Source organism: Culex pipiens, chromosome 3 (assembly GCF_016801865.2).
Source record: "Culex pipiens pallens isolate TS chromosome 3, TS_CPP_V2, whole genome shotgun sequence".
Classification (NCBI taxonomy): Eukaryota; Metazoa; Arthropoda; class Insecta; order Diptera; family Culicidae; genus Culex; species Culex pipiens.
Genome location: NC_068939.1, coordinates 180,861,459 through 180,885,951, shown reverse-complemented (window position 1 = coordinate 180,885,951; position 24,493 = coordinate 180,861,459). Strand labels below are relative to the sequence as shown.

Here is a 24,493-nt window from a genome sequence, read left to right as displayed (position 1 = left end):
TCAGTTATTCATAATTTATCACATGAGCAATTCTCAACGAAATCGGCCGATTTCGACCATTTTTATTTTTTGTATTTTTTTATTTGGCTCATACTTTGTTGGGGCCTTCCTTGGTTCACCCATACAAGTCTCCATACAATTTTGGCAGGTTTCCATACAAAAATGGTACGTAAATATATAAACAGCTGTAACTTTTAAGTGAATTTTCTGATAGGTATTGTTGAGGACTAAATTTCTGATAGGTATTGTTGAGGACTAATGAGAAAAAATAGGTACACGGAAATTTTTTTTCCCGATTTCTTTAATCAACATTTTTTTTACAAAAACTCAATTTCCCAAAATACGTATTTTATGATTTTCGAGATTTTTTTATATGTTTTAGGGGACAAAAACCCGCAACTTTTGAGCTATAGAGAAGTATGGTAAAAAAAATTGTGATTTTTGGAAAAAAATCGAAATTTTATACCAAAAAGAAAAATTTGACCTCAACTTTTTATGTAAAATTGAATTTGAAATTGAAAAGTACTTTACAGTTTTTTTGATAATAGTTCGATTTTTAAAAATAGTGACCATGAGTACCATTTCTGAAAAAAAAAAGTTCAGAAAATTTTCTATGAAATTGTCTAAAAGACATTGAAGATTGGACCTCTGACTACTGAGATAATATTCTAATGTCGATATCTCAGCAACTAATGGTCCGATTTTCAATGTTAAAACATGAAACATTCGTGAAATTTTCCGATTTTTTCGAAAATAATATTTTTTTTGAATCAAGACTAACATTTTAAAAGGGCCTAATATTCAATATCACGCCCATTTAAAATGTTAGTGTTGATTAAAAAATAACTACATTTTTTTCAAAAAGATCGGAATATTTCACGAATTTTTAATTTTTTAACATTGAAAATCTGACCATTAGTTACTGAGATATCGACATTAGAATATGGTATGTTGTTTGGGTGAGGCTTAGAAAAAATAAATTTTCCTGTTTTTAAATCTTTGCATTGCAATATCTCAGCAACTAAGGGTCGAATCGAAAAAATAAAAAAATAAAAACAAAATGTAGAGAGTTTTCTCAGCATTTCAAATTTTTTTTAAAGTAGGCAAACAATGAATAAATGTGACTTTTTTTTAAAAAAAGTTACCAAAAATGGCTATAACTTGAAATCGGTGCACTTTATCAAATTTTCCTACATTACTTTTTGATTGCAAATTCAATTTTACATCGAAAAATGAAGTTGACAAATTTTTGCGACCAACATTTGATTTTTTTTTGGAAAAAATCAGTATTGATTCAAAAATTCGTAACTCGGTAAAAATTTGTTTGCACATTCTGGAAATTTCTGAAAAGTTCGGCATTTATAAAAATATCAGAAAATAAAACAAAAATAGTGTTTTTTTTGAAAATCATGTTTTAGTGACAAAAAGTGAAATTAAAAATCACAAAAAAAAAATTTCAGTTTTGTCCTTTTCCATACCTACAACTTTGCAGAAGACACCAAATCGATCAAAAATTCCTTCAAAAGATACAGATTTTTGAATTTTCATAAATCATTTTTGTATGGACAGCTGCCAAATTTGTATGGAAAATTATATGGACAAACTATTGATGCAAAATGGCTTCTTTGGGCATACCGAAGGCACCAAAAAAGTTTCAGCCGGATTAAAAAATACAAAAATTAAAATTTAAAAAAGACCGATTTCGTAGAGAATTGCTCAGTACAATATTGCTAGAAAAAAAAGGTAAGAAAAAATAGTAAGCAAGACTGACTAAAAATTTAATGCTTTTTTTCAGAATATTTTTTTTTTAATTTGTTGGATAAAATATTGCAACAACAAAGTATTTTTTAAATAATCTCCCTAATCATCATGCAAGAATGAAAATGATATATGCAAATATTATTCAAAGATTAAAATGTCTCAACAAATCATGAAAATCGCCATAGTTGCAATTCAAAAAGCAAAGCAACCCACTTTAACGACCCCCGGGTCTTTTGTGGGCTCTGTTGCAAGTTTATGCTCATTTCTAGGCGTCCGAAGGTTATGTGTGGTGAGTCACCTAAAACCTCTTTTACGAAAATGGACCGACGTTTTACTTCCCCAACCGATAGAAGGCGTGATCAGGCAAATCTCGTCTCGAAAAATACCACCGGGTCCGTCTGGGATTGAACCCAGGCCATACTGGGGTGAGAGGCTACCACGCTAACCACAGCCACCGGACCCGGTTGCAATTCAATGTAATATGGAAAACTATATTGGACATTAAAAACAAAAAAGCATTCTCGGAAAAAAAAATCCATTTCATTCATTTAACGAAAACTACCCTAAATCTCCACACACAAAATAATAATAAAGAAATTGCCACCTGTTTGTATGGAGGTCGCCCATAGTGCATTGTGATAAGTTTTAATTTTTGTTTAAATCCGCAGAGGCAAAAGTTTTGGCATGTCTAATGTTTTGTTGCAGGTATTGATTAATCCAGAATAAAAATTGGTTCAAATATCAAATGACCCAAAAAAAAAAAAAACTTTTTGCAATTCCGTCGTGAAACTACTTACTTTTCCTGTCATTCTTGAACGACGAAATAGCCTACTTTTCTGTACCAAAAATAATAGAATCGAATTGCAACACTTTTCAAAATAAATGCTGAAAAGTTCTACTTTTCAGCACTGAAATGGGTGCTGAAAAGTTGAACTTTTCAACACTTGTTTCGAAAAGTACCACTTTTCAACATTTTTTTATTTAAACGATTTATTGACAAAATACAAGAAAATTTGACTGAAAATTTCACTCATTGGGTGTTTTTCGGAATTGCAAAAAATGTTGTATGGAACTCGTTGCAAAAGTTGATTTTTTCAACACTCGTCGTATTTATCCAACTCGGTCAACCTCGTTGGATAAATGTACGACTCGTGCTGAAAAAATCCTCTTTTTGCAACTTGTTGCATAAACTACTATTTTGAGTTTATTTTAACCCCTTCCCGCATGGAGCAAATTCGAGATTTTTTACGATTTTCGCCATTACTCGTGACTGAATCGACCAAATGAATTTTTAATGGTTTTAAGTTAACATTTTATATAGAAATGCATGGTTGCAGAAAAATTCAATTTGAAGACAAAAATTAGTGGTGCTCTGGATGTAACCATGGGCGTTAGAGGGTTAAGGTTTAAAATCCAACTTTCAATCAAAAAGTACTATAAAATGAAATCCATTCTAATCAGCAATCAAGATAAGAAAACACAAGATCAGTTATTTCAATGTCATAAGTTTTCTATGGTGTTGCATGTGTTATAAGACTCTAAATCAATTGAACCAAAGTGACACTGTTCTCCCACCAAGAACAAATCAAAACACCAACTATTCCGTATACTCTATTCATTATTAACTCATCATGATGAACGTTCCCACCCAATTCCCACCGGTCGATTCCGACAGAGTCCATCAGGTTCCAACTTTTCCCATATCGTAAATTCCACCCAACCAGTTCATCCAAGCAACCGGAACGCAACTTTTGGCACGCAAGCTAAACTAACTGACTTGTCGGTAAAGCAACAAAAACAACAACAGTAAAATCACCGATAACACAACTTTAATTTTCTTATTTGTGTTTGTTTTTTCACCTCCCCAGGCTTCCTGTCATGGGACGTGTCGGACTGTCACGTCGACCTGGAGGAGGAACTGCATACCATCACGCTGCAGGCCCTCGAGGGCGAGGAAGGCAAGCACGGTAAGTTTTTGAAAGCACTTTTCAGAAGGGGGGAGACGTTCTTGTTCGCCTGATTATGACGCCGCCTTTCGTAATCATCCCCAAAAAGGGACTACAAAACGCTTTTATCCTGTTCCTTGACCTCATCGCGATCAATTAAGAAAAAGGTCGACGGGATCAACTTGTGTGTCCTAAGCCGTCGGGGTTTTTGGTTATCTTTGAATCTTAATTGCGGTTTGGGATGGGAAGCTTAATCCCTTCAAACGGAGCGCCAAACTAATCTTTTATTGAAATGCGCAATTTTCGCGTTAAAATATCCCCCGAAAATCTCTTTACAAATAAAACTGAAGCGAGTGGAAACTTTTCCCACAGTGTGTGTGTGTGTGTCAATACTTTGCGTGTGCGACGGGGCGTAGCACCACACCTCAAGCTACCAGTAATTAATTGCTGGGAAAAGTTTGCCCTTCGTGAGAACGGCAACGAGTTCCACACAATAAATCAGGGAAATTAATTTGCATGGTTTGGTGAACGAACAGCACAGCATCCATCATTCACGCAGGACGACACGGAGTTGAGTCTGTCGAAAAGAACGCCGGGCTTGCTGGGATTTGGCTGAGATGAGTGACTTAGACATGGATGACAAATTTGTATCACATTTATTATGGAGTTCTTATGCTAGTGACCGTGACTTAATCATGTTGTTCCATTTTAAATATAATTTGAAGGGTTAGTGAAATTTCACGATTTCGCGGACAGCGTGAAATCCGTGAAATTTGACTTTTTCCGTGAAATCCCGTGAAATTTTATGTTTGTGTGAATTTGTAACGATATTTCTCAAAATAATTTCTCAAGCTCAAATAGGAATAAAATAATCTTATAAACTACTGTAGAATTAAGCGAATGAATACCCTTGTTTAATTACTTATATAGGGATAGTGAATTTTGACGATTGCGCGAACAGCGTGAAATTCGTGAATTTTATCAATTTTCTCAATTTTTTTTTAATAGCGGCACAATAAATATGTCAACCATAATGACTATTCAAGTAAATTCAATAGTTTTAAATTTAATAGTTTGATATGAACCGTTTAAGGAATTGTTCAGATTTTTTAGTTTTGTTAAAAACTAAGTAAATTTAGTAATATTTTCATTCGTTGTGCTATGCTTGTTAATGCCAATTTTATTTGAATTTAATGTTAATTTTATTTGAAAGATACAATTTCAAAAAAAAAAATTAAAGGAATCAAGCTATATTCTATTCAAAATGAATTGAAGAATATTTTTTTCTTTGAAATCACCTTTTGAAAAGATTTCAGATTTTTTTCTGAGTTCTGTTTAATTTTAACAATATTTGATTATTTGGGTGGATGATTCCCGTGAAAGCTAAAAAATACTACCCTTTATTGTTTTTTGTTCTCATTTTGAATAAAAAATTGGATTTCGTTACAAATTATATTATTTTTGGCTATTGATTTTAAATTTAGTTTTTAAAAAGTGAGATGAAAACTTCAAAAAATATTTTTAATGGGCTAAATGAAAATTCAAATTATTTTACTCATTTTTGATGGACAAGATTGTTAAATCTTGCTTTGATATGAAATTCAATAAAATGTAAAATGATAAAACATAAGCAAATCACCGAAAACTTTCAAGCATTATTAGTCGAAACAGTTCAATAAATGAGAATACGCATGCCCTACATTTTTTTAACCAAAGGGAAACTTTTATAAAAATTAGGAGAATTGTTTTTTGTGTTACGTTCAAATTTAGTGATGATTTTTTTAGATTATTGAAGAATCATATATAATGAAGCATAAAAAGTAGTTTCTGTGATTTAAACATAAAATTTTTAGAGTTATTTTAACATTTTTTACGTTCCGCGAAATTTGCGTGAAATTTGGTGTTTTGAAATTGAGGTCCCCGTGAAATTTGCAATTTTCGAGCGTGAAAAATCACTAAGCCTAATAATTTGTTATCAGGTGTACAAGCCATTTTTAACTTACAAAATTTGGTCTTCTTATTTCAATCATGGTCAATGCTCTGAGATGCATTCAGTTTAGAATGCATTTACCGTCGGCCATTTGGCGGCCATGTTTGATTTTGAAAATAATTTAAATCTTGATTCAGAATGCATTAACCAAAAAATGGTTTTCTTTCTGTTGTTTGTAGAAGCATTTAACAAATCATGATTAATTTTTCATTTCAATTTACTATTTCTTGACCCTAAATTCAATATTATCATTGCACAGATGTCCAGATCGCAAAATTTTGTGGAAAATGGATTTCCCGAAAAATGGTGAATTTTTGGAGCTATGGTCTCTTCAGAAGATTTGTTGCAGATGAAAAAGGGCAACTTTTGGTTTGGTTCAAAATTTGGGTGGTTCACGGTCTTGATACCACTGCGTCTTCTAGAAAGTTGTTAGGGTTGCCAATTCAAGCAACTTTGTCGAAGACACCATTTTTTTTTTTATTCTTTATTATAGATTTTTTCAGCCGGCCACCAAAATTATCTTTTCTTGCAATCTACGCCTTTTACGACCAAATTTAGACAAAGCATCTGAGCAAACCTTCGAAAATCAGTTTTTTGAACGTAGCAATTCAGGGTTAAGTTTTGGGAAAAAGTGATGTTCGAGGCGCTTTTAGAGCTCTAAAAAACAAACATTTTTATTCTCTTGACAAGCCAATTTGGAATTAAGGGTCAAAAGTTACAGCCATTTTAAGGTACAAAAGATGCAAATTTAAATCTCGTGCAGCGGAGACCAAATTTTAAGCACCAGATTGCATTCGATAGAGGAGATCTAGCACTACAGACGCTGAAAAATCCCAGGAGCATTTTTCTTTAAACTCGAGATATCTTCATTTAATAATGTCAAATTTTTAAGAGAAAAGTGTATGGGACCACCCTAACGAAATTCAAAAGTTGTTCAATTAAATGTTTTTCCATGAAATTTTGGCCGTTGTATCTGAATCTACACACCATTTTTTTTTTTGCTGAAATTCAGTAAAGTTTTACTGAATTTTCATCTACTGAAATTTCAGTAAACGATTCAGTAATTTAGATTTTACTGAATTCTCAGTTAACTGATATTTGTCACTTTGACAGATGATTTACTGAAATTTCAGTAAAATGGTTGTCAAAACAACTGAAATTTCAGCAAAAGAAACGTCAAATTATTTTGCTGAAAATTCAGTAATTTTCTTGTGGCAGTTTGACAGATCATTTGCTGAAGATTCAGCAATCATTGCTGGTATTTCAGTTATCAAAATTTGATTTTGCTTGTCATTAAAATACTGTTATTAATTCATTTATTTCATCAATCGTCCAAACCTAAAAAACAGGTGGTTAGCATCGAGGCATTTGTTATTAACATTTTTCTTACCTTTGTTTCTAAAGATCACAATACAAAATTTAAAAAAACAACACATTTGAAAGAGGATTTTCTCTCGGCAGCATCCAAACAATAAGTCAGAAGTGACATTTCAGTTTGACAGATATGCAGTTACTGATTTTTCAGTAATGTTTTTGTTTATTACCGAATTTCAGCAAATGTGATGATTACTGAATCGCATTCAGTTATTTATTTTACTGAAATGGCAACCCAAAATTTGCTGTGTACCCTCAGAATTGAGCCAAAGTGTCAAAAAAAAAACGATTTTGGTCATACTTTTGGTTTTTACGATAATTTTACACAGAAACCCAAAATATATGACCAAAAATCGAAAGTTACTTTCCAAAATTTCTGGATTTAATTCCCTTTCTCATAATGGAAAACGCCTACTCAGATAATTGTATTGATTTACATACTTTATAAGAACAGAAAATGTTATCCAAACTTAACCCTATCAGGCCCGAATTATCAAAAAAAAAAAATTTTTGGTCTGATGATGGGCAAATGATTTTCAAATTTTTGATTTTTGAGCCACCATAACCAATCAGGCTTGAAAGGGTTTTAATGAATCGTGTAAAATGGAATGAAATCGAGACATTTTTGAGAAAGTCGAAAATCTTCTTATATTGAATCAACACAGATTCTTTTTTTAATAATTTGTTCTGCAAACAGCTTTTTGAAATCTGAAATGTTATAATGTAATATGGCAGATGGTCCAAAATACATCTTTGGAACTTATTGAGTAATAAAAAGCATTTTTTAAAGCTCAAATTTATTTCCTCGCTTTTTAATGAAAAATTGTATTAATAAAAAATAGGGCGTATTGGTTCTTCCACCTTTGATTTTGGGGTAATTTTAAAGAAAGCAATAAATCTAATATTTGCCTTCGAAAACTTTTTAGTGTAGATCATGAGAAATTGCATGGATTATGTAGGCGAATCCATCGATTATCAGCGACTTTTTCGAAGAAATATCCTTTAAATTGAAAAAAATCATCATAAAAAAGATGCTCCTGCATTATGTTTTGAGATTGACGACGTTGTGAAGAGATGAACTTCCCGCAACTCAAATGAAATGCACAATGAACTTTTAAGCACTCTTTTTCGAGCGATTGAAAACAGGGCATTCCGTGATTTCCGAAGGACAGGAAAAGTAAAGATTTTTAAAACAGAGTTGCAAAATTGTAGTTCATGCAAAAAGTTGCAAAATGCTTTTTTTGCAATTGCGGTACACCAAAAAACACTTTCGGATCACTTTTAAAAACATATGCAAAATATCGAAAACTAAATCATCAACTGTGATTTGATGAATCAACTGTAGCCCTGTATGACCCGTTCAAACATTTATTGTAATCAGAAAAGTAAGCAATATTGTTGCTTGAAAACAAAAATCCGCGATCTATACTCGATTTTAGGACTCAATTCTGGAAAACACTTTTTGAATAGGACTTTTAGTTAAACGTACATGTTTCGCATTCGCATTCGCATTCGCATTCGCATGGAGATGGTGATCTTAGCGGGTTGCAGACTGGATTTCGTCATGTATGTGTGATAATTGTGTGATAAATGTGTGATTTTAGTTAAACGTACATGTTTCCTTGCTTAAGTTGAGCGCACATTTACATTTATGGAAAAATTGAATTCAGCACCCTTCAGCATTGTTATTTGTGGTAATGATAATTAGGCCATTTCGTCGCTATAGAATGACAGGAAAAGAAAGCGTTTTCAAAACGGAATTGCGAAAAAAAAACTTTCTGCTTTTTGATAAAACTGGCGAAACATTTCTAAAAATGTCTAAAAATTAAAAGTATGGAACAACATTTCCATTGTAAATTTTTTAACTTCCCGTAAATTGCATCCTAGAGAATTCGAGTTCAGCTAAGTATGATTTTTTGTCGTAGTAGGCGTCTTTAGAGATCAACACATGGCGTGGGGAAAATTTCAGTGAAATCGATAAAGATTTCGCAATTCAGCTACACAGAAAAAAAAAGTTGAATTTTGGAATGTTGAAAATTTGGTAGGTTGAATATTACCTCTTTTTTGAGTAATATTACATAAAAAATGTGTAAAAATGTGAACCTGATGAATATTCATCAAAAACTGATGAAAATTCATCATTTTCTGGGGTAAAATTCATCATTTTTTTAGCCACAAAATCTATCACCATTTCCTGATGAATATTACCATCATTTTTTTTCTGTGTAAATTTATTGCGATTTAAAGGGGATTATTTTTGTTTTTGGCTTAAGAATATTCAAATGAAAACTGTTTCAACAGATATTTTCTTAGCGTTTTTCAACTCACTACGCGAATCATACCAAAAGTCTTTCAATTCCATCTCCATAAACATTCCTACCGTATCTCGAAAAGAGTAAAACAAACGACGACGATTCTCAAGAAGCCCACCGGCCCGTCGACGGCGTCAAAAATTTGCACACTCAGCGAAATTGGGTCCGTAAAACGGCCCAGGCTAGTAAACCTTGCGAAAATATTTTAACCTGAGACCAACGGCCTGCGATAAGCGAGGGTGAGTCAGAAAAGTTCCTAGACGTTTGCGCGTTCCTAATGAATTTACAGCGCCATTTTCCGGCTGTTTTTTTAGAGGGTGAGAGTAAAAAATGCTTCATTACCTTTTGCCTTCGGTGCGATTCTTTAGAAGAGTTTATATTACCTTGAAGCATTCTCATTAATTTGGAAATTAACTATAAGCATTGAAAAACTCGAATAAACACGGTAATCCATTTTCTCAAAAGAATTCGGCAAATTTGGGAATAAAACATTTGTTGAATAAGTAAACGTTTCATTAACGGGGCCCAAATTGCGAAATCCAGCCCCGCGAGAGTGCTTCCAACGCGGGTCACGCCACTTGTTACGCAACAAGGAGAGCCGACTTTTGTTGTTTGGGTCCATTAGTTCGAACCCAATAATGGCATTAGCCGGTGCGATAGGCCCTTTCGCAAAGCCAGCACACACCTGCAAAAAGCCAATTTTCGGAGGGCCCTCTCGGATCGATAGAAAAAGGTTCGTCGTCTAATGGCATTTCCGAATGGCGGGCGCTCCCGTCTGGCCTGGGAAAAATGTTTGTTGCTGTTTTGAACGGGAAGGAAAACCTTTTCTTTTTTCACTTTTTCCCCATGACGGCAAAATCCCACGCAACCCAATCGCTCTATTGAGAGTCGTTTTTGCTGTTGTCGAACATGGAAAATAACTTCCTCTTACCCTCTCCCCGCTTCGTTTTCAATTCTTCGGTGGGGAATTTATAGAATTTAGTTCACTTTCGTATTCATGGATCGAACCCCAAAATGGCTAAAACTGTCTTCGTGCTGAATGTTGGAGATTGTCCAGCGAGGGCCTTTTGTGTTTTTTTTCGGCAATAATCTAAAAAGATTGATCTCATTAATCTGCTGACGAAAATTTATGGACATTCGAATAATTTGAATAATATTGACTTTAAATATACGTTTGAATGCTTTTTTTTTTTGTTTGAATGATTGAAAAACTACCAAAAATCTTTTCGATTTAAAAATAAATTTTTGTGGAAAAATATTAAAACTCACAAAACTAAAAAAAAATCTAAATCTTAACTTTTGAGATTTTTTAAAATGTCGCACATCCGTTTTCATAACTGTTTCATTTTTAACACGTTATCTGCCTCAATCCAATAAAATTACATCAATTTCTTGTGTTTGAAACCAATTCCAAAACCAAATGGATCAAATTTTGAGCAACGCTCTTCTGAAATATTGATAATTGCAATATTTAGTAATGTTCAAATACCTGCCAAATTAAAGCAATTTCTTCAAAATATCATACAATTGTAAAAAGTTTGCCGACCTTTAAAAAAATATCGTTTTTTTTAAATTTTGTAATATTTATAAGTTTTATAGAAAAGATAACGAAATTTTTAAAATATTTTTTTCAGATAGAAGAAACCAGTCACGTGAGACTGACTAAAATGACAAATTTTGTGCTTTGTAATATTTGAATGATCCCTGAGACTGTTTGTTACCAGTGTTCAGGTAAACATAAACATTATTTCAGAAAGTTTTACAGAAATGACTGAAAATTAATCATTAATTAATTAATTCTCAAAATTGTCTGAAATGTGATTGGAATTATCATTCAAATAATTATTGTTCGGGCCGACTTCTTGGTCCCACAAAACTGGCGGATCTGAAGTGCCGGTGGATACTTCCAAGTGGACTGTATGATGCAAATGACCGTGGCTGTGGTGAAGAAGAACGCACTAGGTTTTTAAACACTAAAACTATTTATTTCTAGATTAGATTATGTTAAGCGATGCGAACTCGCGCACGGGTGAAAAGTGACTGCTGCTACAAAATGGCGGATTTTTCTCTCCTCGTCTTTGCTCGTTCTTCGTCGTCGTCTCGCCGATCGTCGATGCGGCAACGTGGCGCCGTTGCGCTCCAGAAAGTTCGTGCAAGGTTGCTAGCGCTACAGTTTGAAATCGAAGCAATCTGGTTGCAAAGTGTTGCTAGTTGAACTGACACATCCAGTAGCCAACAATTATAATTATTGGTATATTTGTTAACTTTATTTTTATTCACAAAAAAAACCCTCAGACACGCCAATTCCTAATGACATGCTACGTCATTTGTGGAAGGCGCATTCGCATTTGATCCAAAATGTTTCCATGTGAAAAAAATAGCAAAAAAACTCAAAAACCAAAAAAAAAAAGAAAAGGCGAAAATCAACTTGTTATCAAATATTTTGATAAATATAAATAAAATCAAAGTAAGTTGTTCAAAATTTTAAAAATCAATGAAAAAACAAATATTTTACCGGCAGGATTAATTGCCTTAAAATTAGAAGTGTCAGAAATGATCCAATTCAACTGGATTTGAAACTGGAATTCAACAAAAAACAAACTGTTTAAAATGATTCATTCAGTTAACATTCGGTTCCTTATTTTTTTTTTCCAATAACGTTAAGGTTTGGTAGTTTTGATTTTAAGAAGAAAAAAATCAAAAACATAAAAAACAAACTTTCTTTTATACTGACCCTTAACTTATTTTTCACAAACCACACTTTTGTTTAAACTTTTAGACTTAATAATCGATTTTATGCTCAAATAATGCAATAATAGTGCAATTCAACAATTCAAGATTGAATAACTTTTTTTTAAATAAAAGGTTAAACAGTAAACTTTAAAAACGATTCAGAAAACTCAAAGAACATTTTTAATCAAAAGTGAGGGAAATATACCCATTTTAATCACTCTAAGCCGTTCGACCGATTCTCATCACTTTTGCCGTTTTCCGCTATTAAATCAACATTTTCAGATGTTTCATCAATGGAGAGTTGCTTGCTCACTTTTATTTGAGCTATTTATTACTTTTGAACAGTCAAAAACACTTTATGAAAGCTTTAATTCATGATCAAAGTGCCGATAGGCCGATAATAGAAATAGGCTGAGAAAGGGTATAGTTCCCCTACTAGCCATTGGAATATACAGCAATTCCCCACGAAAACAGCATGATTCGAAAAAAAGTTCTCCGATCGGGCTCAATTTTTCTGGGGGTTTCTTGGTCCTACGTCCTACGACCTACGTCGTGTAAGGGTGGTCCGAAAAATGGCAATTTTCATAGATTTTTGCAAAAACCTCATTTTTCAAAAAATCATAACTCCCCAACATTTCAACCGATTTTAACTGTCTTGAGCGCCAACAAAAGGGTATAAGATAGGCTTTTATGAAGAAATAGTTAAAAGTTTCAAATATCTAGTCTAACATTGGAAAAGGTCGAATGAAAACTTAAAATGCTGTTTTGAAGGTCTCGGGACCAAAGAGCCTACATCTGAAAATATTTTTATCAGATTCCTCTAAAAAAAATTACATAACATATTAAAAAATAGTGAAGTTATGTTTTCAATACTCCGAGATACGATTTTTTGAAAATAAAGATTGGGTTTTTCGAAGCGCCGCGCGCAAAAACAGGAAAATGACGTAATCGGCATTCACTAAAACTTCGATAACTTAAAAATTTCAGCGATTACCTATACATGTTTGGGTACCGAAATTTTCTTAATTGAAAGACGCAATAATTTGATCAAATAATAAGTTAGTAACTTGATAATGCTATTAAACATTGCTTCACTGTTTGTAGCTATTTAATTACAATTTGACACTTACCTGCCATTATCAGAACTGCCACAAATGCTACAGCAAAAACTGTAATTTCTGGCTTCATTTCGAACCTTTCACCACCAATAATAAAACTACACTAATTCAAATGCTAGTTCAATCTCAACGAAGTTTTCAAATTTGTTTACAAAGCGCCAAAGCACGTGCACCCAAGGCGAAACCCCAAGATAAAACTCCGTTTCCAATCACGCAAAGCCCAAACAACGTCCAAACCGCCAAGAGTGTCGCGCTCAGCTTGGTCACGTTCGCGATATTCTGCTCACTTCTGGCTCTAAACCGTCTCCAGTCGGTGATGCGAGGTGACGTCGTCTGGGCGATCCAAGGTTCGAAACTGGTGACGTCCGTCAATATCAGTGGTTCGGTTGGGTTGAAGCAGTCACGTGGTGCCATCGAGACGAGGCCAACCAAAGTGACCTCCTTGGACGAGGGGTCGATCTTTAGGGCGGGGGATCCCAGGTCTACCGAGCAGAAGCTTCGCTCGAGGTCGTCGTAGTCTTGATCGTTGGTTTCGAGGATGCAGACCGTTTTTGAGGGAGTCGAATCAGGGCATGATGCTACAGGGAGGAACACCTTCTGTAGGAAAATCTTTAGTTTGAATCTGATTTTGGCAAGTTTCAAACTTACCATCAAAACAGTTGAAGTTGGTGAAATGCTTCCCCAGCCTGGTAATGCTACGAGGTCTCCAATCTTCAAACTTCTTTCAAATCCAGCTAGAGCAATTGGAGACACTTGACTGCTCAGTTGGAACGGGTAATCCGAACTGGCTAAAGCCAAATCAGCAAATCCACCTCCCTTCTCAAAATCAGGATGTTTTAAAAATCGATTCACCGAAATTCTCTGTTCCGTTGAGTCCTGCTTTTCCAAGTGAAACTCCCCAGCAACGAGAAAAATCTTCATCCCATCGATCGAGCATCTTGCCGCAGTAATTACCCAGCGATCGTTCAGCAAGCATCCCGAGCAAAAGTGGTGCAGTTTGTAATCTTGCTCCGAATAGTATTGGAGTGACACCAGGAAAGGGAACTCGCTGGGAAAAGCCGTGACTCCACCGTACAGGCCCTGCCGTTCAACATCTTCTGAAGTATAATTTGTTGACGAATTCTGCACAATTCGGGCGGTGCGTTTCAAAAATCTTTCATGGGAAGCTTTAAGATTGAAAAACAATAGAAATGACAGAAACAAAAGTTTCATTTTTAAAGATTTTTTATTTATGTTCGGCCTGCTAAGATTAAACTTATAAATAGAGGAATTTCTCGTTTGGAGCAATTCTCTACAAAAACCGGAAATGGATTTTAGTTGGATTTTTTATTTGGCTCATACTTTGCATTACTCGAAACTGAGGATTATTCCGAAAAAATTGTACACGGAAAAAATATGCTGATGTTTTTCACAAAAACTCAATTTTCCAAATCTGTTTTTTTTTATTTTCGAGATTTTTTGATAAGTTTTGGGGGACCAAACCCCGCAACTTTTGAGCCATAGAGAAGTATGGTCAAAAAATCTGCCGCCGAGGCATGATTTTTTGAAAAAATTGTGATTTTTTCAAATCGAAATTTTATACATAAATTTGTTTTGACTTTTTTTTTTGTAAATTTGAATTTGCAATCAAAAAGTACTTTTTAGTTTTTTAGATAAAGCCTCGTATTCAACATATAGCCACCAATTGGTTGATTTCAAAGAAATATTTGCAGTTTTTAGATTTTTAAAAATAATGACCATGAGTGACCATTTCTGAAAATATATTTTCTTTGAAATTGTCCAAGAAACATTGAAGATTGAACCATTGAAGATTGAACCTCTGTTTGCTCAGATACAGCAGCCCTAAGAAAAAGAAACAGGAAAATTGAAGTTTGCTAAGTCTCACCCAAACAACCCTGCAATTTCTAATGCCAATGCCAACTAATGGTCCGATTTTCAATGTTAACAAATGAATCATTCGTGAAATTTTCCGATCTTTTCGAAAACAATATTTTTAATTTTTTTGAATCAAGACTTACATTTCAAATTGGCGTAATATTGAATGCTTGGCCCTTTTGAAATTTAAGTCTTGATTCAAAATCTGGATTTATTTTTTTTTTTTCAGAAATAGTCACTCTTGGTCACTATTTTTAAAAATCGAAAAATTGCAAATATTTCGCTGAAATCAAACTTTCGGTGGCTGTATCTTGATAACGAGGCACTTTATCAAAAAATCTGTTAAGTACTATTCGATTGCAAATTCAAATTTACTTTTAAAAAATAAGCCAAATAAATTTTATGCGTGAAATTATTTTTTTTCCCAAAAATCATTACTTTTTGCAAAAATTCATATCTCGTCGGCAATTTTTTTTACCATACTTCTATATGGCTCAAAAGTTGTGGGTTTTGGTACCCTAAAACATATACAAAAAAATCGAAAATAAAAAAATACTGATTTTGGGTAATTGAGCTTTGTGAAAAAAAAGTTAATAAAAAAATCGCCAAATTTTTTCCGTGTACCTATTTTTTTATGAATCTCATCATCAATACCTACAACTTTGCCGAAGACACCAAATCGATCAGAATATTCCTTCATAAGTTACAGATTTTAAAATATTTACGTTCCATTTGTGTATGAACTGCTACCAAAGTTGTACGGAGACCAAGGTGACAATAAAATATCAACCTGATTCGATTCCTTAGGCAAAAACTGTGTAACTGAATAAATTTTGAGCGAAATCGGTTAAGGGTTAGGTTCGCTTTTTTTCGTTGAAGTTGGTGAAATAAATCTTTTCATACAAAAACGTATTCTTTAAATCGTTAATTACTCGTCAAGGTTAACTCGTATCGTTATGCGGTCTTCGATAAAGTTGATTATCATAAAATTTTACGTAGGAATCTCACACCGACAATGACCTGACACATTTATAGCCACCTTTTGGCGGTATTTTTAGATTTTTGCTTTTCTCCATACATTTTTTCGATTTTTTTTCCATACAAACTGCAACGATAAAAAGCGTCCCTTAACCCTTTACCGATTTGGCTCAAAATTGCCACAGTTACTTAAAAAATCGAACCAGGGGATGTCTCTCAAAAAATTCCAAAATTTTCCATTTTTCTTGTCACTTTAATGGAGACTTGTATGGGTGAACCAACGACACAAAATGGCTTCTTTGGTCATGGGGAAGGCCCCCACAAAGTTTGAGCCAAATCAAAAAAATTCAAAAAAATAAAAATGGTCGTAGAGAAATGCTCTTTGGCTTTAATTTGAGATATTTTGAAATAAATGCCATCTTTTTTTCATCAAAATTTTAGTAACGCAATTTGAATTTTAAAAATGAGAATCATCCAGAATTTAATGAGGCATTCAAATAACTGCCTCTTCACTGTCAATTCCAGCTTTGCCTATAATAGGCGTGTCATGCAAAAGTTCCACGGAAATAGCGCACCCTCAATCATTTCAAGCCCTGCGCAAGTCGTCTTCATCCCCGTCACTAGCAACATTAATTTCATCTGTCTAATTTTAGCAATTAGCATGATTGGGTTTCGCGTGACGCAAAAGTGGCGTTTCATACTGCTGGATGGTACCACCCTATCCTCATCCAATTACCCACCCACATAAGTGTGGGGCCTATTCGCGAAATTTCCCTTTTCGGAAAATTTCCTTCTTTTATGCCATGCTTCCAGCAGAATGGCAAATATTTCAATATCGATCCACCTAGCAGTTCCCCCACCTCTCTTCCATGGCCACCGTCTGCGGCCAAACAAGACAACCTTGGCAGAGAGTGTGATTTATGCCCGGTTTAACCTTAAGGCCACACGCACCTCCCCCTCGATGGCAAAATATGTATAAATATTTTGGCTTCTATTTCCGACTTCTTTTTTATTTGCTTTTGGGCTTTTACGGTGTGGATTTTCCGCGCAGCAAAGCTCACGAAAAGGTATTCGTTTTATGGATTGAGTCCGTGGGGGGAGCTTTTTATTCGTCACTTTGAGGAAATTTGTAGGTCCAATTTGTTGTCCGTATGTTTATTCAAGGTTTGACAAATGTTGAAAAGTTTTTTTTTTAATTGCTCGTTGTAATAGAGATCAAGCCACAGGCACAATTTGAACAAGCAAAGCCAGAGACAATAAGTTCAATTTTGTCATATTATGCAAAATTCCTCGCCAACATACCGGCCAACAAAAGGAAAATTGCTTATACTTGCCAGAAGTGCCCTCGTGCCTCTCATAAAGTGCCCTGCATCGTCTGTAATGGTACAGATTTCTGGCTACACAGGAAAAAAATGTTCAATTTTGAATAATTGAATATCACCCTATTTTTGATGTAATTTTACCTCAATTTATGTGGAAAATTGCAATTACAGATAAAACATGTAAATTTACATAGCTTTCCATGCAATATTACATATTTGTCCTATCACCATGAGTTTTTTTTACTGTGCAGCTGGGTGGGTGTCCTGCTGCTGCTGTACCATCTGTCCATGTTCGGAGGTTTGCCTAACTTCGTCAACCAGCAGCAGCATCGCCAGTACAATTTGTTGCTGGGCACACGCAAAACACTCTCGAAGACAACGAAGACGCCATATCTACAAAAGGGGCCCTCTTTTTCCTCTCCAATAACGATTTGTTGTTGACTGTTGTGGAGGTCCTTGTCGAAGAATACGGAGGAGCCGGCAGACCACGGTAACTCGACACAAAAGATGAATAATGTCCTCTCTTGTTGGGTGCCACAAAGGCACTGGAAAATAAAACATGAGCAAAAACATAAAGAGGAAAATCAATTTATATGCCTCACTGAAGCGAGTAATGATTTTCTTAGGTCAGTTTTTCTCGTGTTTTCTTCTTTTCTCAAGTTGCGCAATACATGCTTTGGTGAGAGAGGCTTACCATAAATGGATAGGCTAAAAGTGTTGTGCGGTGACGACACATGCGAAGGTGGCAAAAAGTCTTATTTTCCCGTTTTGGTTTCTCCTGGAAGAGTGATGGATCACCTTTCGGTGAGGAGATTTGATAGACGAGTTTCAACATGAGTGACGAGTTTTTGTTGTGCGAAAAACTGATCTTACCTTGTTTTATTTTTATAGATTCATTGAAGTAAAATTACATTTAAAAACTAACTTAATCCACCTATGTGGTTAGTGCCTTCCTCACTCTTTACCAACAATTGGTGATTCGATGGGTTTGGACACAAATTTCATCTAGTTTTTCTTAAAAACAAATATCACTTAAGAGGTCAAAACTCGAGACAGAGTTGCCAGATCTTTTATGTGTTGGACTCGTTGGAAAGGTCGTATGATTATCTTACCAACGGACGATGGACATAGTTTATATACATTTAGGTGAGATCCGCCTTAAAAAAAGTACATAAATAATTTAAGTGGCCATTTGAGACAGGGTTTTCAGATCGTCAATGTTTTGTACTCGTTGGAAAGGTTTGATGATTACCTTATCAACGATGTATAACATAATGGTATGTAATTTGGTCGATTTCCGGTCACTTATCTAACATCCGGATAAGGATAAATACAAAAACATATTTTTATACTTAACTTTTGAAACACATTTTTTTTTTCAAAATCGACAACATTGTTTTAAAACTGTAAAAAAAATGATGATTTTGGAAACATTTCAATGTTTACGAATTCAACAACATAGCGTTACCGGATTTGCTTACAGGATTTCTATCCTAGTACATACACAGACATTTGCTCAAGGCCTACTTTCAGGGGGTTGCAATTCAATGCACTACATGTGCACACACAGAAAAAAATGACGGTTATATTCATCAGGAAATGGTGACAGATTTTGCGTCAAAAAAAAAATATTACATTAATAAATGATGGATTTTTATCAGTTTCTGGTGAATATTCATCAGGTTCACACTAAAAAAAAAGAGGTAATATTAAACCTACCAAATTTTCAACATTCCAAAATTCAACTTTTTTTTGCTGTGCAGTGTTCGGAATGGCAAAGTTAAGTGGAATAAATTGTTAACTTCTTTATTTGACTTCCTAGCCAAACGGTGTCTTCGGAAGAGGTTTTGTACTGGATAAAACCTTCTTTTGAAGTTATTGACATACAGGGTGACGACCATCTGGGGTGACAACCAAAATCTAGCATTGTTGGATGACGTTTTAGGGCTTTGGTGTCTTCGGCAAAGTTGTAGAGGAGCAAATTTCATGGAAGTTTGTGCGAAACGTCAAAATTCTAGCTCTTGATCTACTCGAGATACACGCCATTTTTTTCTTAAATTGTACTTTTTTGGTGATAACTCAAAAGGTACGCATTTTAGCGGCCTACTATGTCCCGAAGAGTTGTTTATAACATAAAATCACACACTTTTGCTAAAGACAGCTAAATGTTATAAGCCTTTATTGAGGAGTTTTAACTATTTTAAGTGATATTGAGGCTATTTTCAAGTTTGCGAAAAATTGCTGAAAATATCTCCGTGTCTAACGATGTCTATTTTTAGATATCTCAATTTGAATTTGACGGGTTTTATCAATTTATTTATAATTTTTACACAGAATCTAATTGAAAACGAGGTGATATTCGCTAAATTTACCTTTTAATTTTAGTGATTGATGTTTATGGGAAATACATATTTTATGAAGAAAATTATGACAAACGTCATAGAATGATATATAAAAACATGCTTAGCTTAAAAATAATAAAAGTTGAAGTTAAAATAAATGTTCTATAAATATTAAATAACAATTTGAAAGTTACGAGTAAAAGAATAAAAAGTTTTTTAGAAAATCGTCAAAAAAGAACGCGGTGCCAAGAAAGAGGGATAGTCCAATCGGCACCAAACTTGGGATTTCCGTTAACTCGTCAGCTGTGTGATATCTTGTGACAACGACCATTTAGTACTATTCGAGAAAATCGATTTTTAAAGTTTGATGATAAATATTTTCAAAACTATGAATGGTAGAGCAAACCTTTTGAAGCAATCGGTTCGTATACTATCGCTTAACAAACGCTCCAAGTTTCAACTAATTTGGTTACACCAGTTAAAATATACAGTAAGTTATGTAATCAAAAATCTGAAAAGCACGTGTCACAAGTGTGTTTCGAAAGTAAAATTGTACTACGTGTCACAAGTGTGCACAGAATTCCCATACAAACTAAAATAGACATAAATCAATAGTTTAACCGACTTAATCAATATATTTTCAAAAACAAAAGTAAGTATTGCTTTTAGAAAGTGTGTATCAACATAAATTTGTGAAAAACAAGACATATTTTCCACATTTTCCAACAACATGTATGACGTTTCACAAGTGTGCACGATCATTTTGATGATAATTGGTCTATGTCACAAGTGTGTATTGCAATATCCGGGAAACGGAAGCGAGTTTCCAAAATCGGGTAAGTATAGCAAAACGTCATCATTAACTCATTTTCGACCAAAATGGTCTATGTTACAAGATAGCACACAGCTGACGAACTATTGATAGATGAACGTTCCCTACAAGTTTTGTCCAAACCGGTGAAAGTTAAGTCCAAAAGTGTACCCAGTTTAGGGACCATCCATAAACCACGTGGACAACTTAGGGGGGGGGGGGGGGGGTATGGCGATTGTCCACGATCCATACAAAAAAGTTTTTTTTTGTATGGACAATTGTCCACGAGGGGGGGGCTGGGTAACAGATTCCCAAAAAAGTGTCCACGTGGTTTATGGATGGTCCCTTACCTGGAATGACCCATAAAAAAGTAATTTTGATGCAAATTTCTCAACATCAATTAGTTAATAGTTCATCAACAAAATAGATTGGTTTACATTTGCTGAAACATTGTCCTAATGGGTAACTTTTGTATCGATCTAAAATCTGAGTTCCATTTTCCGATATCTCGTGACGGTGGGGTGGTTGGGGGATCGGACTCTTCCATTTTTGAACAGTCGAAAAAATACGTGTTTTTGAAAAACGTATTTTTCATCGAAAAAATACAAAAAATAGTTTCAAAAATTCTGCCGTTTTTCGATACTCAGCTGTAAATTTTTTGGGACTATTCATTTTATGGGAAATTTAGTGTCAAATCTTGAGATTTTAATTCATCTTGTTTTATTAGAGATAATTGATTTGAAGTCGCTATAACATGTTTCCGCGTTGAAAATAAAGAAATCAACTCTTTAATTTTTAACCATACACAATAACAGTACCAGGCAGCTTAGTCGGCATCTGACGCTTGAAACGTTGCTCGCTGCCCAGAGCTGGACCAGGTTGTGATTCGACCCAGTTGTTTTCCATCGCTGAACGATCTTAAAGCCAGAAAAAAATGTGCTGAATCAAATATGTCGAAACAATTAAGCAATTGAACGTACCTTCTTGTTGAGCTTCAACGCAGGACGGCATCAAAGAAGTGGCAACAAGTGCCAGAACGATAAAACTTACAATCAGCTTCATGTTTGAATCAGTGATAGATTTGAACTGTGCTATTTTAAATGAACGCATGGTTTTTATATACGTTTTATCCTCTGCAGTAAATTATTACAAATAGCGTAGGAGTATTTGTAAACCTTAGATGTCTAGTGAACTGACCTTTCCAGCATAATTCTACAGAAGAGGGTTTTCTATGGAAAATAAAGCGCTATTTTACTGTTTTACACTAGTGAAACAATTCCAAGAAACGAATCAACTCAAATGTAATCAAATTCTGCTAAACTAAGCGCATTCAAACGTTCTGAAGAGCAGAAATAAATGTTTCCCCTCTAATCCCAGAGTGCAAAGTAAAATCAGAAACTGCGGCAAATCTCCCCAGGGAAGCGTTCATCACCCGGAAGCAATGCACACATCGTGTCAGATTCCCACGAATCTGAATGATTGAGAAATGACGGGCGGAGGAAGTTTGGTCTGAAAATTACATTCCGACATTGTCGATTCTACCCCCTTTTGCTTGAGCTGGGCGTGTGTGCAGTTCGGAATTCATGCCCTGCAGCATCGCAATTTTCCACCTGTACAGAATGGTTGTCAGAAAGGGAATTGAGGTTTTTTTTTTAGAAGAAATAAATAATTTTAAGTAAAAAAAAAAACAACCAGGAATTCAAGTTTGAACAATTTCAGTGAATTTTTGTAATTTAATTTTTTATTTGTAAAACTACAAGACAACTGTAGGCAGATTACCCTATAATGTGTCAATCAGAACAACTCTTACATCATCACGAACGACATCGTTATCAGCAGCCATCGATGATGGTGACGTTGATGGCGATGCCGGAAAAAACGGAATAACTTGTCACGATTCGTCATGTGAAGTAGTTGCTTGTGGTTTGATATTGTGGTAAAAAAGAACGCAGAATAAAAGGGTTTTGCATCTGAGAAATCTATTTTTAGCAAGAATTTATATTGATTTTTCTCGTAAAAACCTTTTAACTTTATTTCAAATTTCATCAGCATTTTCGAATTTTTCATTTGAAGCAATTGATAACTACACAACTCGAAAATTTTGAAGTTGATATCAGTAAACGCTACAGTTTCGTCAAGGTATGATAGATTTGGGCTCCCTGAACACGCTCTAATCGACAGAATTGAATGTAAGTGAATTCCCTGTCAATAAATAAAATTGTAAATTTGAGTATAAATACTGTGGAATCATGGCAAGCAACCAAGCGCCCCCTTTAATTTTGTTTCCCTCATAGATAAACGTGGGAGCGCATGGTTGCTTGCCATGATTCCATAGAGCAATTCTCTACGAAAGCGGTCTTTTTTCTTCAATTTTAATTTTTGTAATTTTTAATCCGACTGAAACTTTTTTGGTGCCTTCGGTATGCCCAAAGAAGCCATTTTGCATCATTAGTTTGTCCATATAATTTTCCATACAAATTTGGCAGCTGTCCATACAAAAATGATGTATGAAAATTCAAAAATCTGTATCTTATGAAGGAATTTTTCGATCGATTTGGTGTCTTGGGCAAAGTTGTAGGTATAGATACGGACTACACTGGAAAAAAATCATACAAGGTAAAAAAAAATTGGTGATTTTTTATTTAACTTTTTGTCACTAAAACTTGATTTGCAAAAAACACTATTTTTATTTTTTTTTTTTTTTGATATATTTTAGAGGACATCAGATACCAACTTTTCAGAAATTTCCAGGTTGTGCAAAAAATCTTTGAGCGAGTTCTGAATTTTTAAATCAATACTGATTTTTACAAAAAATCGAAAAGTCGGTCGCAAAAATTTTTCAACTTCATTTTTCGATGTAAAATCAAATTTGCAATCAAAAAGTACTTCAGTGAAATTTTCATTAAGAGCACCGTTTTCAAGTTAAATCCATTTTTAGGTGACTTTTCTGAAAATAGTCACAGTTTTTCTTTTTTTTTAATTAGTGCACATGTTTGCCAATTTTTGAAAAAAATATTTTTGAAAAGCTGGGAAAATTCTCTATATTTTGCTTTTTTGAACTTTGTTGATACGACCCTTAGTTGCTGAGATATTGCCATGCAAAGGTTTAAAAACAGGAAAATTGATGTTTTCTAAGTCTCACTCAAACAACACACCATTTTCTAATGTCGATATCTCAGCAACTAATGGTTCGATTTACAATGTTAAAATATAAAACATTCATGAAATTTTCCGATCTTTTCGAAAAAAATATTTTCAAAATTTTTAAACCAAGACTAACATTTTAAAAGGGCGTAATATTAAATTTTTGTACTTTTTGATTGCAAATTTGATTTTACATCGAAAAATGAAGTTGAAAAATTTTTGCGACCAATTTTTCGATTTTTTGAAAAAATCAGTATTGATTCAAAAATTCATAACTCGCCCAAAGATTTTTTGCACAACCTCTAAAACATATCAAAAAATTAAAAATAAAAATAAAAAGTGTTTCTTTGAAAATCAAGTTTTAGTGACAAAAAGTTAAATAAAAAATCACCATTTTTTTTTACCGTGTACCATTTTTTTCCAGTGTAGTCCGTATTCATACCTACAACTTTGCCGAAGACACCAAATCGATCAAAAAATTCCATCAAAAGATACAGATTTTTGAATTTTCATACATCATTTTTGTATGAACAGCTGCCAAATTTGTATGGAAAATTATATGGACAAACTAATGATGCAAAATGGCTTCTTTGGGCATACCAAAGGCACCAAAAAAGATTCAGTCGGATTAAAAAATACAAAAATTAAAATTTAAGAAAAAGACCGATTTCGTAGAGAATTGCTCAGAATCCTTTTAACTTTATTTCAAATTTCATCAGCATTGTCGATTTTTTCATTTAAAGCAATTGAAAACTACACAACTCGAAATTTTTTAAGTTGATATCAG

At 34.0% G+C, this 24,493-nt stretch overlaps 2 protein-coding genes across 2 annotated transcripts in view; one reads left to right on the top strand and one right to left on the bottom strand.

Annotated features, from left to right (window-relative positions):
- LOC120423936 (microtubule-associated protein futsch) overlaps nucleotides 1–24,493 on the top strand; it is a 163,830-nt gene that overhangs the window by 74,518 nt on the left and 64,819 nt on the right. Inside the window, exon 2 of the mRNA XM_039587920.2 lies at nucleotides 3,630–3,728. Within this exon, the coding sequence (XP_039443854.1) occupies nucleotides 3,630–3,728 (99 nt within the window). The remainder of the gene's footprint in view (nucleotides 1–3,629; nucleotides 3,729–24,493) is intronic.
- Nucleotides 13,352–14,621, bottom strand: LOC128093580 (chymotrypsin-like protease CTRL-1). The gene is made up of 2 exons (XM_052710964.1): nucleotides 13,883–14,621; nucleotides 13,352–13,831 (listed from the first exon to the last, which is right to left on the bottom strand). The coding sequence occupies exons 1-2, from the start codon at nucleotides 14,444–14,446 to the stop codon at nucleotides 13,373–13,375; spliced, it is 1,023 nt and encodes a 340-aa protein (XP_052566924.1). The 5' UTR covers nucleotides 14,447–14,621; the 3' UTR covers nucleotides 13,352–13,372.